Source organism: Ursus arctos, unplaced genomic scaffold, assembly GCF_023065955.2.
Source record: "Ursus arctos isolate Adak ecotype North America unplaced genomic scaffold, UrsArc2.0 scaffold_34, whole genome shotgun sequence".
NCBI classification, from domain to species: domain Eukaryota; kingdom Metazoa; phylum Chordata; class Mammalia; order Carnivora; family Ursidae; genus Ursus; species Ursus arctos.
In genome coordinates, this window is record NW_026623030.1 from 2,039,291 (window position 1) to 2,053,478 (window position 14,188).

Consider the following 14,188-nt stretch of genomic DNA (forward strand, 5'->3'; position numbering starts at 1 on the left):
AAAATGGATTCTGATGGTTACTTTTAAACTTATTTAGTACAACCTGATATAAAAACATTAATATCATTTCCTGGAATTTACCAAACAAATGAGAATATTAGACTAGGTAATTTACTCAGCTCCACTGATAATTGTCTTTTTTATTTTTATTTTTTTTTATTTTTTAATTTTTTTATTTTTTTAAAGATTTTATTTATTTATCCGACAGGATAGAGACAGCCAGAGAGAGAGGGAACACAAGCAGGGGGAGTGGGAGAGGAAGAAGCAGGCTCATAGCGGAAGAGCCTGATGTGGGGCTCGATCCCATAACGCCGGGATCACGCCCTGAGCCGAAGGCAGACGCCCAACCGCTGTGCCACCCAGGCGCCCCTATTTTTATTTTTTTTTAAAGAAAGTTCTTATTCTTTTTTTTTTTTTAGGTTATTTTATTTTATTTTTTTAATTCATTTGACAGAGAGAGAGAGACTGCCAGTGAGAGAGGGAACACAAGAAGGGGGAGTGGGAGAGGAAGAAGCAGGCTCCCAGCGGAGCAGGGAGCCCGATGCAGGGCTCAATCCCAGGACCCCGGAATCACGCCCTGAGCCGAAAGCAGATACCTAACGACTAAGCCACCCAGGCACCCCATGATATTGTCTTTTTTAAAAGTGATACTTTTTAATGCTTTTCAGTAGGGAGGCAAAAAGGTGTATTTGCTAGTATGTGTATAAAAATGCCAGATTTCGCTTTAATTTTCAGGCAAGAGGAGGAGCGAGGTCGGGTGTACAACTATATGAATGCTGTTGAGAGAGACCTGGCAGCCTTAAGGCAAGGGATGGGACTGAGTAGAAGGTCTTCAACTTCCTCTGAGCCAACCCCTACGGTGAAAACCCTCATCAAGTCCTTCGACAGTGCATCACAAGGTAATTTCTTATATCCTGTGCCAAGGGCAGGCAGTCATCATTCACTTACCATTTGTTCTCTGGTCTGGTTTGATATTCTTTTTACCGTCTTACTCTCTGAGCCTCATCCAATTTCATGTAATATTAATGAATTAGTCTTAACTTTCAGGTGAATTTTAGCAGGAGACTTGGGATTTCTTTAGCTTCAGAGATCTTGGTCTCAGACTTGGTGCCTTGCCTCTGGCAGAAATGTGTCTTCACATAGTCCTGGGCCTCTGAGTGTCTTCTCTATGCCTAAAAACCTCCAGATGTATGAATTCAGCCCTTTCCCTTCCTCTGAACTCCTGTAGGTCCATAAATCCAAGGGCCTCCCTGACATTGACACTCCGGTATCTCCTAGACATTCTATGTCCAAAACTGCACTCTTGCCCCTAAGCTTCAGGCTTTCCCCTGTGTAAGTGGCAGCACCATTCTACCCAGTTACTTAAGCCAGAAATCCAGGAATCCTCCTTCTTCCTTAAATACTTCTTCTTTCTCACTTCCACATCTAATCCATTAGCAAGTCATGTGGATCCAGCCTCCAGTATGCGCATCTTTGCTCTGTCTACTTCTCTCCATCTCTGGTATACAATCAACTGCCAGTACAAGCCACCATCAGCTTCTAATTTCAGTGACCTCCTAATCAGTTTCTCTATTTCATTTTGACAGAAAGATCTTTTCTTGCTTAACTCCTTTAATTGCTTTATTATAGTTACAGTGATATTCACATCCCATTGCCTACATGGTCTGACCCTGCCTTCCTCTTACCTCAGTTGAATCACTCTTCCTCGGCCCTCTATACTGCTGCCACACTGGACTGCAGGTCCCAAAGCAGGCCAGGCTCCATATCGCACAGGCTCTTCTGTACCTGGAAGCTCACTCTTCCCACCTTCAAATGACTGGCTCCTTTTCATCTCTAACCCCCTCAATCTGGGAAAGGGAAAGGGATGTAGTTAAAAAAAACCCCACAAACATAAATGGGGGTGCCCGTCTGGCTCAGTTTGTAGAGCATATGACTCTTAATCCTGGGGTTGTGAGTCTGAGCCCCACATTGGGTGTAGAAATTACTTAAAAAAATAAAATCTTGGGGAGCCTGGGTGGCTCAGTCAGTTAAGCATCTGTCTTCTGCTCCGGTCATGATCCCAGGGTCCTGGGATCAAGCCCCACATCAGGCTCTCCACTCAACGGCAAGTCTGCATCTCCCTCTCCCTCTGTGATCTCTCTCTCAAATAAATAAAATCTTTTTTAAAAAACTTTTTAAAAAATCTTAAAAAAACACTGGGTGACGCAGTCAATTAAGCATCCAGCTCTTGGTTTTGGCTCATGTCATCATCTCAGAGTTGTGAGATCAAGCCCTGGGTTGGGCTTCGCCCTCATTGCGGAGTTGGCTTAAGACTCTCTCTCTCTGCTCCCCCACCCACTCAGCCACTCTCTCTCTCTCTCTCAAATAAATAAATCTTAAGAACAACAACAAAAATAACTGAATGTAATGTGACTTAAAACTTATATTTTCTTCTAAAATCTTTAAACTTCATGATAAACTTTATTCTAATTCACTCTAATAATAGTAGTTTCTATGACTATACGCAAATTAGTTTTATGACTTAAAATCAGAGCAAAAGTCACTTACATACTCACACTGTTGGTACAGATATTTTAGAGGACAGTACCTTCCAATTTAAAATGCCACATTCATAAACTCTGAAGTTCTTATACGTAATACTGGCATAAGCTTATAAATATATGTAGCTATAGATACAGATATACACACAAAGTTTTCAGTGTAGGATTGTTTGAAAAAAATGGATAACCTGGAAATTGCTTAAGTGCCCATTAAAAGGATTAAGTCAATTATGACCCATTAGTACAGTAGACTACTATGCATTTTTTAATAAGGATGAGGTAAATCTCAAAGTACTGATGTTAAAATATGCCTGCAATCCTTTATAGTAAGTTGCAGACCAGTATTATATAGTGTGATCTCATTTTGTTTTTTTAAGTACATAGATTTTTGCAATAAAAGTGCAAGAATGATGGACTTGGAACTATTGTTAGTGGCTACCTCTGGGTAATATGATGGGCTAAGATGAAGGAAAGACTTATAAAAATCTGTACTTCTAAAATGAAATGATAATGAATTGTCTATACTAAATTAAAGTCATGCAGTTATTCAAAATCTTGATGAAATAGGGGCGCCTGGGTGGCTCACTCGTTAAGCATCTGCCTTCGGCTCAGGGCGTGATCCCAGAGTCCTGGGATCGAGCCCCACATCAGGCTCCTCCGCTGGGAGCCTGCTTCTTCCTCTCCCTCTCCCACTCCCACTTCCTCTCCCACTCTTTTTTTTTTTTTTTAAGATTTTATTTATTTATTTGAGATAGAGACAGCCAGCGAGAGAGGGAACACAAGCAGGGGGAGTGGGAGAGGAAGAAGCAGGCTCCCAGTGGAGGAGCCTGATGTGGGGCTCGATCCCAGGACTCTGGGATCACGCCCTGAGCCGAAGGCAGACGCTTAACGAGTGAGCCACCCAGGCGCCCCTAAACAAAAAAAAAAATCTTAATGAAATGGATTCTAATGCAAAAAGATAAATCTGCTTCTATACTGATCTTTTTTAAAAAAAACAATATTTTACATTGAGATATGTCTAAATGACTCTGTAGTTAACACTGCTTAAGTATATACGCAAAAGAAGTTAACACAAGTATTCAAATAGTTGTACATCAGTGTTCATAGTAGCACTATTCACAGTAGCCAGACCATGGAAACAACGCAGCTGTCCATCAACTGATGAATAGATAAACAGAATGTGGTCTATCCAACTGATGGAATATTATTCCGCCATAGGAAGGAATGAAAGAAGTACTAATATATATTACCATGTGGAAAACATGCTAAGTGAAAGCAGCCAGACACAAAAGGCTGAGGGTTATAAGATTCCATTTATATGAAATATGGAGAATAGGTAAGTTCATAGAGACAGAAAGGAGTTTAGCGGCTGCCAGAGACAGGGGAAGAGAATGATGGGGAGTGATTGCTTAATAGATACCGGGATATTTTGGAACTAGGTAGAGGTGATGATGGCTGCACAATATTGTGAATGTATTAAATACCATTAAACTATACGTTTTAAAATTACTTTCTATTACTTGAGGTTTTTTTCAAAGATTTTATATATTTATTTGAGAGAGAGAGCGTGTGTTCACCCGTGCGAGAGAGCACAAGTGAGAGAGCACAAGTGGTGGAGAGGAAGAAGCAGGCTGCCTATCAAGCAGGGAGCAAGATGCGGGCTGGATCCCAGGACCCTGGGATCGTGACCTGAGCCAAGGCAGCCGCTTAACCACTGAGCTACCTTAGGTGCCCCTATTATGTGAATTAAAAAAAAAATTTTTTTTTAATTTTAAGTAGGCTCCATACTTAACACGGGGCTCGAACTCACAACCCTGAGATCAAGAGTAGCATGCTCTACCGACTGAGCCAGCCAGGTGCCCCTATTATGTGAATTTTATCTCAATAAAATAATACATCTAAAAATAGCAATTTAAATACAAGTTCTTGGTTGCATAAAAATCATCTTTTCCCACTGGGTGATGTGCCTGATTTTATCTTTGTGTCCCATTTTGATTTTAATTTAGCTTCAAACCAATAACCACTTTTTATGCACCCTCTACCAACACCTGTGTCAAGCCGAAGTGTCTGGAAGTGAGTAAATTATGGATCTGACTTTTGAATAGTTCAGTCTAAGAGGGAGACTCACGTGAGTGAATAATTACACATCCATGCATTAAATGAAAAAGAAAGTACTTGCGAAGTGAAGTGATAATTCCACAGGAGGAGATGAGAAAAGATGAATGGGAGCCCAGTGTTCCTTTGTTTTTTGTTTGTTTTTGTTTTCCATTGTTCCTTCATTGAATGCACATCCACATTGGGCCAGGCTTCTCACCTGATGCTGGTACAGAAATACTCCTCTTGGGTTTTTTGAACTTGAATTTTATTGGCTCATGGAGCTCTTTAACTACCTAAGTTAATGAAATGGCAAAAATGAAATGACCGGCATAACCAGGTTGGGAATCAACACAACTGCTCTGGGGAACAGACAATCCACTGGTGGCAGGAGAAGCAGCACCTGCCAGGCACGACTGTGAGCACGCCATGGAGCTTAGGCCTCAGGACAGCTTCTAGGGGAGCCCGAGCACTGGGTAGTCTGGGGGATCCTTCAGGGAGACCAGTTAAGAAGGCTTCCACTCTACTGGGATGCATTCAGTATTTGTTTATTTGTTTCTGTAGTACCAAACCCCACTGCAGCTGCGATTCCTCGCACGCCTTTGAGTCCAAGTCCTATGAAAACCCCTCCTGCCGCAGCTGTCTCGCCTATGCAGGTAAGTGTCCGTGACCATAGAAGCTGTGGGGGCCTCAGCATCTGAAAGTCCGTCCTTCTAACAGTCATTTACGCTTATGTTAGGGGGGCAAACGGCTACCTCGTGAGGAATGTAGTTAGGGTTGTAAAATAATGTAAATATCCTTAATTGAGATAAATTATGAAAATGTCCATTGTGTTACTCTTCTGAAAGTAATAGTGATAGCTAATAAGTATTGAGCGCTTGCTACGTGTTCTACACCATTCCAAATGCTTTATAATGTGAATTCATTTAATCCTCACAGCACCCTGTTATCAGGTACTAATTTTCACTTGTGGAAACTGAGGCCCTCTATTTTCACATGTGAAAACTGAAAGTTTAACCAGAAAGGTTAAGCAACTTGCTGAGGGTCATATAATGAAGAAGTGGTGGGGCTGGGATTTGAACCTGGGCATTGTGGCTTCAGGGACCATCTCTCTAAGTAGCATATGTAGTTGGTGTGTGTCAGCGTCTGCTACCTAAAAAATCTCTTCAAAGCTTAGTGGTTTAAAAGAGCAGTTGTATGATTTTTCACATTTGTGTATTGACTAGGCAGTTCTTTGTTGACTTTGTGTGGGCTCGCTCCTACAGCTGCCCTTAGCCACTGGGGCCTGGGCTCAGCAAGGATGGCTGGGCCACTCTCTCCATGTGATCTTTCCTCTCAGGTCCCTACATGGTGCGGTGTCTCAAGCTTCAACCAAGTTGTAAGGCTAGCCCAGACTCAGAGTTGGGGGGTTCTGCAGAAGGTTCATTGTGGGCCGTTTTTTAGCGGTCTAGCACAAGGGCATGGCTGATCCATCATAAACAGGTCTCTGAAGTTGCTCTTCCTGGCCACTGTGGAAATGCAGACCCAGAAGCAGGGGAGATTATTGTTGCTCGTAGTGCTCCTGAGGCTTCTCACTGTGCCTTTGTTGGTCAGCCACTTTTGGAAAGAGTGGCTGTGGTGGAGTTTTTCTACATAAGAGAGAGTAGCCAAAGGAAAAACAGCCATAGACCTAGTACCTAGTACCCTTTGATACAGGGTAGCCTTGGCCATACCTCTTCCTAAAAACTAGAATAGGATTTGGGAGCATTTTATTTTTGAATGGACACTTTTGTACTTTGTTAACTATTGGCCATGTATTTTACAAGTGAATCTGTTGGTGTTTTGTTTTGTTTTTACTTTTTAACTTTTTCCTGTATGAAATTTCGAGTAAAAGTGCACTCCTTCTGCATTTGTAATGTTGCAGATTAGTGGCTCTGCATTTGCATGTGTATAGAAGGTGTTAATGCCCTTAATTTACAAGGAAGGGGCAAGGGAATTCTAATCCCACTGTAGATTTAATGCTTTTTATATGCTCTCTGTTAATCAAACGTTTTCTGTTGACCTCAAGATGCAAAATACAAACTTCAAAAGAGAAATTTCTTTAAGTAATATTTGTTAATTGAAGTTTAATATTCAAAGCATGACTTTGTAAATCTTTGTAAAGATAGGAGGTGAAAAATCTCATCTCTATAACTTGATAAAAGTTAATAATTACAAGCCACATTCAGTAGCTTTTTAGTATTTGGTTGGCACAGTGCTTCTCAAATCTAATTGTGCATAAAAACCATGTGGAGAGGTTTTAAACACGTAGATTCCCAGGCCTCATCCTAGTGAACGAGAATCTCTAGGGAATAGGGCCTAAGATTGGGATTGTTAGTTTTTCAAAACTCCCTGAGTGGGAATTCTACTTCTGGCTCTGAGGGAGTGACAGGCTGGATTACTCTGCCACCCCAAGCAACTCGAAAGCTGTACAAATTATAGGAAGCAATTATATTCAGACATGTACAGCAGGCAGTATGAGACTGTGGTCCTTAAATAAAAGTCCTGCCGGGCCCACACTTTTCCTGTTGGGGGGTTCCAGATGGTGGTGCAGGGGGGATGAAGCCAGATGGAGGCAGGAAGAGGGAACCGGCTGGGTCTGAGGAGACACAGATCCGTGTTCAGGGAGATTGAGAGTGCTGGAATTTGCAGGGCAGAGGACCTGGGAGGAGGGAGCTACACAGAGGAAGGGCCTCTGCAAAGGCATCCCTGTGAGTTTTTGCCTCAATGCCAGTCTGCGCTGGCACAGGGTGAATCCCCACAAGGCTGAGTAAGAACAGTTTCCCAGGAAAGAAGAGTCACCGGGGAGCTGTCAGGTAAACGCTTCCCATAGTTCACACAGGGCAGGGAATCATTGGAGTTCTCACTGGCCACTGTGGAGAAATTTTGGAGTACTTAGAGCGTTCCTTAGAGACCCCTGAGGGCCACACCCTGAAGTAGGACTGCATTGCAGCTCTTGAGTAAACACTGCTAGCCTTGCCCTCAAAAGAGCCAAGGAGATCCGTAAGTAACTGGGGTACTCAGCCTCTGAAGTGCTTCTTAGTGACTCTCACCTCCCAGAAGTCACGCTCTTGTGGAATCAGCTCCTCTTGAGTGTTGGCTGGACTTCATGACTCACTTCCGATGAATAGAGTATGGCAAGAGGGTGAGATGTCACAAGGTAAGGTTATAAAAGATTAGCTTCTGTCTTGAGGATTCCTCTTGCCCTCTCTTAGATCTAGTCACTCCAGTTGAACAATTGAAAATTGAAATACTTAGCAATACATTTAATAAAGTGTGCAAGATCTGTATAATGGAAAGTATAAAATATTGCTGAGAGAAACTGAAGAAGTAATAAACGAGAGAGAGATTCATGGACCGGAAGACTCAATATTGTTATTGTCTTACAGCTGTCCCTCTCGTTGCTCTGTAGATTCAGCACAATCCCAGTGACAGTCCTGCATGCTATTTTGTAGAAATTGATAATATAATTTTAAATTTATGTGGAAATTCAAAGGACCCTGAATATCCAAAGCATCTGGGAGATTAAAAAAAAAGGAAACAAATTTGGAGGACTTATACTACCTGATTTCAGCACTTAGAGTAATCAAGACAGTGTGGTACTGACATTGTTTGTTTGTTTGTTTATTTGAAATCTTCATTAAGCTGATAAACTCCCCATCCCACAGATAGCCCGAGTACCAGCAGCTGCACCTACTGACATAAGTTTAAATGTAGACATTATATCAGTGGATTAGACAATCCAGAAATAGGTCAGCTGATTTTCAGCAGAGGTGCCAGGGTAATTCAGTGGGAGAGAGGTAGCCTTTCCAACAAAGGATTCTGGAACAGCTAAAATTTATATGGGAGAAAAATAACCACAACTGTTACCTCATGGCATTTATAAAAATTAAAATTGATTGTGGACCTACATGTGAAAGCTAAAACTACAAAACTTGTAGATGAAAACATTAGAGAAAATCATCCTCATCTTCAGGAAGGCCAAGATTTCTTATTTAGGACATAAAAAGAAGGAGCCATGAAAGAAAATTGATAAATTGGACATCAAAATTTGAAACTTCTGAGAGATATTAAGAAAATGAAAAATAAGTTACAGACTCAGGAGAATATAATCACAATACATTTATCTGTCAAAACACTTATATTCCAAGAAGACATCTTTGTCTTCTTGATTGAAGACAAACCAGTAAATAGTGACAAAAGATTTTTTAAAAGCCCCTTCCTTAGAGAAGATACACAAATGGCCAGTAAACACATGAAAAGATTTTCAACATCATTAGTCACTGGGAAGTAAAAATTAAATTCACAGTAAGATCCTGCTATGTACCCTTTAGGATGGCTAAAACTGAAAGACAGTCTCAGGTGTTGGTAAGGATGTGAAGAGGCTGAACCTCGCACGCTTCTGCTAGGAATATGAAATGAGTAGTTAGAGGTTCGCTAGATTAAAAAGGGCTGGAGGAAAAGCTGGGAAAATAAGCATGACAGAAAGGACAGTGCCGGTAAACACATGGTCTGTCTGGAAATGAATAGTTTGGTGGTATTTGAGCATTACACAGAGAAGGCAGGAGATGAAGCTGAGGAACTGAGAGGAAGTATTTGTGGCACATACTTGTGGCTGCACTCAGAGGGATGCGTGTATCCGGAGATGAGGAAGCCAGTGGCAGAGCCATTGTGGTGCTGCTGAATTAAGATGACAGGCTGTACTGGGGCTCTCGTAGTAGGAGCATGTCCACATTTCGCTGACGGGTGTGTAATAGTTAAGAATTCTCTTTAAACAAAACAATGTCCGTGTACTGGTTGTGATAGTATGCTGTAAGTGTTACCATTGGGGAAAACTGAGTAAGGGGCACAGGGGATATTTCTGTATGAATTTTTTAAATAGTATATTGATCACATTATATGCTATTAAGTGTGTGTGTGTTTTAGTCTTACTATAACAACATGGAAAGAATGATGGAGATTCATAACTAAGTATTCCTCTCTGCAGTGTTGACTTTTTGAGTTCCAGCTCTAGATTTATGCTAACTTTGATGCTGTTTATGTTATGATTTCAGAGACATTCCATAAGTGGACCAATCTCTACATCCAAACCCCTGACGGCTCTGTCAGATAAGAGACCAAACTATGGGGAGATCCCTGTTCAAGGTATATCTCATATGGCACAGTATTTCACTTCGCTGTTCTTATTCTTCTGACTTTTTTGGCTAACTAAATTGTGATTTTCTTTGTTCTTGACATTATTTCAGCTGATCTGGTATACATCTTTATCAGAAGCTTACTAATAATATGTCATCTTTACAGATAGGGAGATTGTTAACAAATGCATCTTAGAAGACAGCTCTCTCAGCATTATGGAGAGCCCACACCATTACTAGGCATTTTGTTTACATAGTTCTTCATGGGGTATGTACTGTTACCTACATTTTATAGATACTAAAAATGAGGTTTCAGAAAGTTAAATAACTTAACACAGGTTAACAATGAACAGTAGACCTGGGCAGCCTGACTCCAAAGCTGATTCTTTTAACCTCTATGCTCTGTATTATTGTCCATAAGAGGAAACTGAGACTCTGAAACACGAGGTTGAGATGAGGCTTGTTCCTCCGTGCACTTTAAGGGGCTTGGCTGTTTTCACACAGCTTTTATGTTAGAGCCAGCACCAGAACACACGTCTCCTGACTCTCGAGGTCAGAGCTCCTTCTCTGACCCTCTACTGCCTCTTCCCGCACAGTGCTGAAGTGCACTGGAAAACAGTTTGCAGCACTGGGGCATGGTGCTGTGAAGTGCAGGCTTCATTTAGGGTAGGTGTGGACGTGCCCAGCCGGGATGCACGCCCTTCAGGAGCCCCATGCTCCTCTCAATTGGTGTAGGCCAATTGCCTCCAAGTGTTCCTCTGTACGTTCTCTCGGTTGTGGCAGCTAGCTCTTATGCATGTGACTACAGGGTTTCAGCAGGTGTGGGTTAAAGAATAAGCAGACTTGTGAGAATTAGTGCTGCAGACACCCAGAGGACGCTCTGTGGGCTCCGTGGGGCACCTGTGCAGGAGGTGTCCGGTTTGGCGGTGGGACTGGCCCTTTCCCTGCGAGTCGCAGGTCTACCTCATATTGAGATGAGCTGCTTGTGCATGTACTTAGGGATAATGGAGCACAAGATGGTGCTGCTGTTACCTTCCCTGCACAAGGGCTGGCCTTCTACCCCTCCTTCTTGGCTCTAGTGCATTCGTCAGTCATGACTTTGAGGTCTTTTCTCCCCTCAGATTGTTAAAGAAAAAAATAGCGGAAGGTCTCAAGTCTGTCTTTACATTTTGACTGTGTTCCTACCCTTGCCTCCCAGATGGACCCACTAAGGATTATGTATGTGTAGGCTGTCAATGAGCAGTCTCTCTTCTGGGATGTTCATTTTGATTTCCATAACCCTCATTTTTGTGTCTTCTCCCTCCCTCCCTGCTGCTCCTCCATCTCCTGTGCTTGATCCCCCTTCCTGACCTATAAGTGGTGGGGTACCTCCCAGCTCAGTTCCTGGGCCTCCCTTCTCTGTCTGTACTCACTCTGCTACTGTATTCTTTCTCATGGCTGTACTGTTGTTTGTCAAACTGGTATCTCCAGCCTGTTTCTCTGCTATAGACCCAGTTGCCTACTCGATAGCTCCATTTGGATGTCAAATAATCTCAGATGGAGTGCATCCAGGACAAGATTTCTGCATTTTCTAAACTTGTCCTACCTGTAATCTGTCTTCTCCATTTCAATTAATGGCAGTTTTATCCTCCAGAAACCTCAGAGTCATCCCTAACTCCCTTCTTTTTCTTAGACCCCACTTCTGCGAACTATTAGGTTTTTTTTTTTCCATGATCAAATCAATTTTTTTTTTTAAGTAGTCTCCATGCCCAGCGTGGAGCCCAACACAGGGCTTGAACTCATGACCCTGAGGTCAGGACTTGAGCTGAGATCAAGAGTCTGATGCTTAACCGACTGAGTCACCCAGACGCCCCAATCAAATCAATATTTAATTGAAGTATAAATGACATATAACCTTATATTAGTTTCAGGCATTCATGTTTTTGTACATGTTGCAAAATGATCACAAGTCTAGTTACCATCTGTCACCATACAAAGTTACAGAACTGTTTCGTTCTTCAGGAAACTCCATTGGCTCTACATCCAGAGCTGGAGCATTGCTCTTCCCTCTGCCACCACCTCCTTGGTCAAGCCACCATCCTCTCTCACCTGGGTTCTGACAAAAGATTCCTAATCCTCCCTCACAATCTGTTCTTTTTTTTTTTTTTTTTTTTTTTAAGATTTTTAAAAATTTATTTGACAGAGAGACAGCCAGCAAGAGAGGGAACACAAACAGGGGTAGTGAGAGAGGAAGAAGCAGGCTCCCAGTGGAGGAGCCTGATGCGGGGCTCGATCCCAGAACGCCGGGATCACGCCCTGAGCCCAAGGCAGACACTTAACGACTGAGCCACCCAGGCGCCCCAACCTCACAATCTATTCTGAACCCTACAGCCAGCCTAATCCTGAAAAATATAAATTTAAACACTTCATTCTATTCAAAACCTTCCCCCAGCTCCCCATTTCTCTCAGAATAAAAGCTAGAGTTCTCTTAGTGGCCTCCAGGCCCTCCCAGCGTGGCCTTGTTGCCTCTCTGGCCTAACCATGTTTCTCTTTTGGTCACTCTGCCCAGCTACACGGGTTTCCTTGTGCTCCCTGGGCCACGCCGGCATACTCCCAACCGTGGAGCCTTGCCCTGGCACTTCCTCTGCCAAGCGCTCTGCCACATGTCCACACGGCTCCCTTGGGCCCTCCTTCGAGGCTTTGCTCTGGGCTCCCCTTAGCTGGTGAGTGCCATGTTTAAAATTTAAACCGCACGCTCCTCCACACGCCCCTTTCCCGAACCCCGAACCCCTTTAAAAAACTTTAAGTACTTAGCCCTTCAGACATATTGCATAGTTCTTGTCTATAACTTTTACTGTCTGCCTCCCTAGACCGAGAGGTCCGTGAATTCAGGGATTCGTGTCTGTCTGGTTCACTGTGGTATCTCAGCCTCTGTTATACTGGGCTCTTGATAATACATGTGAGATGAGTGAATGAAGTGCAAGTTAAAGCATGTAAAAAGGGCTTAGCACAGATCTTAGCCCACAGTAAATGCTGTTAGATTTTGTTACGGTTAGCGTGTGAACTTCTTAGTAGCACAAGTGGCTGAGAAGGATGGCTCTTTATTGTCTGAGTGCAAGATTTTAGTTTGTCACAAGGCCGCCAGGGTCTGCGGGATTTTTCTTAGCTGCCTACAAGTGGTTGTGAGAAAGTATCACTACACATTATATTTTGGGCACGTTAAGGGTGCAGGCCCCAAGGGCAGAGATGGAAGCCAAGGGTTCAGGAGCATTGCCATTCAGCTGCCTGTTGCATCTGCCCCCGTTCTGTCAATAAAGTCAACCTTTTGATCCAAGTACAGTTGGAACCAGGAGCCAGGATGCCACAGCCTTTGAGAATATGTATAACACTGGGCTGTGACAGCCCTGTGGGAGTGACCTCATCTGGAGAGCCTTGAGGTCATCCTTGGACACCAGAGAAAACTGAGTCCCCAGGACCCTGTTGGCCTCGGAAGAAGGTGGGGATGCCGCATGCTCCAGTGAGAAATGACTCAGGGCCTTCTAAAACTCCTGAGGCCATGCTAAAGCTGACCCTTGGAGCCTTCTCCTTTGAGCAACTACCTTCCAGACTCTTCATCAGCTTACAGCAGGACAGGGTTTACTGGGGAAAGCCAGCACCAATAGCGTTTCTCGAATTTACCTATTAATAAGACTTACCTGAGTCATTTCATGAAATAGGGAATCCTGGGCCTTACCTCAGGTCTACTGCCATGGACTCTCTAGGAAAGGGAGCTTGGAAACTTCATTTTCACAGGCACCCCAAGTAATTCTTAGGAAAGGACAAATTCAGGAAATTGGGCAACAAATTTAATTTTTCCTATTATCTTGGCTTTTGTGGGTACAGAACGGGGGTGTTGAAGATCTGTGGGCCAAGGTTATTGACACAGAATAAATGTGTTAAATGTCTCTGGGGCTCTGCTGAATTAAACCTTTCCCTGGCTTTCCTCATTTTATTATCTGGTAATATTTCAAAGGATATGGCTATTGAGGGTATGGTCCGTGTGTGTTAATGATGGTCTACGTCTCCGCTTCAGTCCGTTATAATGCCTTCATGGGGCTTAGCTGAAGAGGGCAAATACAGGAGAGAGCAGGAAACATACTTAGGTGAATTTTTATCTGAGAATTTGTTGACAGTGTGATCTTTTATTTTAAACAGTCATTAGAGAAAGAAACAACTTATAAAACTAAAAACAACCAAGTGATTCTTGGTCATAAAAAGCCACCATGGTTATCTAAACCGTGATAAGAGAGTAGGATTTCCAGGCTCTCTCTTGAAATGCTTTTCTTCCTTGATTGTTTCTTTTATCGTGGCATAAATCAAAGAATAGTCTATAATTTTCATTTTGAAAGTTTCAGTGGCTTCATTACTGAAACTTTCAAAGAT

The 14,188-nt window shown here is 42.7% G+C and overlaps 1 protein-coding gene across 3 annotated transcripts in view; it reads left to right on the forward strand.

Annotated features, from left to right (window-relative positions):
* The window catches only part of SPECC1L (sperm antigen with calponin homology and coiled-coil domains 1 like), a 123,141-nt gene that overhangs the window by 64,967 nt on the left and 43,986 nt on the right, over window positions 1–14,188 (forward strand). For all 3 annotated transcript variants that reach the window (XM_048221343.2, XM_026487834.4, XM_057305730.1), the window contains 3 exons: window positions 736–899; window positions 5,199–5,290; window positions 9,707–9,797. In XM_048221343.2, the coding sequence (XP_048077300.1) occupies window positions 736–899; window positions 5,199–5,290; window positions 9,707–9,797 (347 nt within the window). The remainder of the gene's footprint in view (window positions 1–735; window positions 900–5,198; window positions 5,291–9,706; window positions 9,798–14,188) is intronic.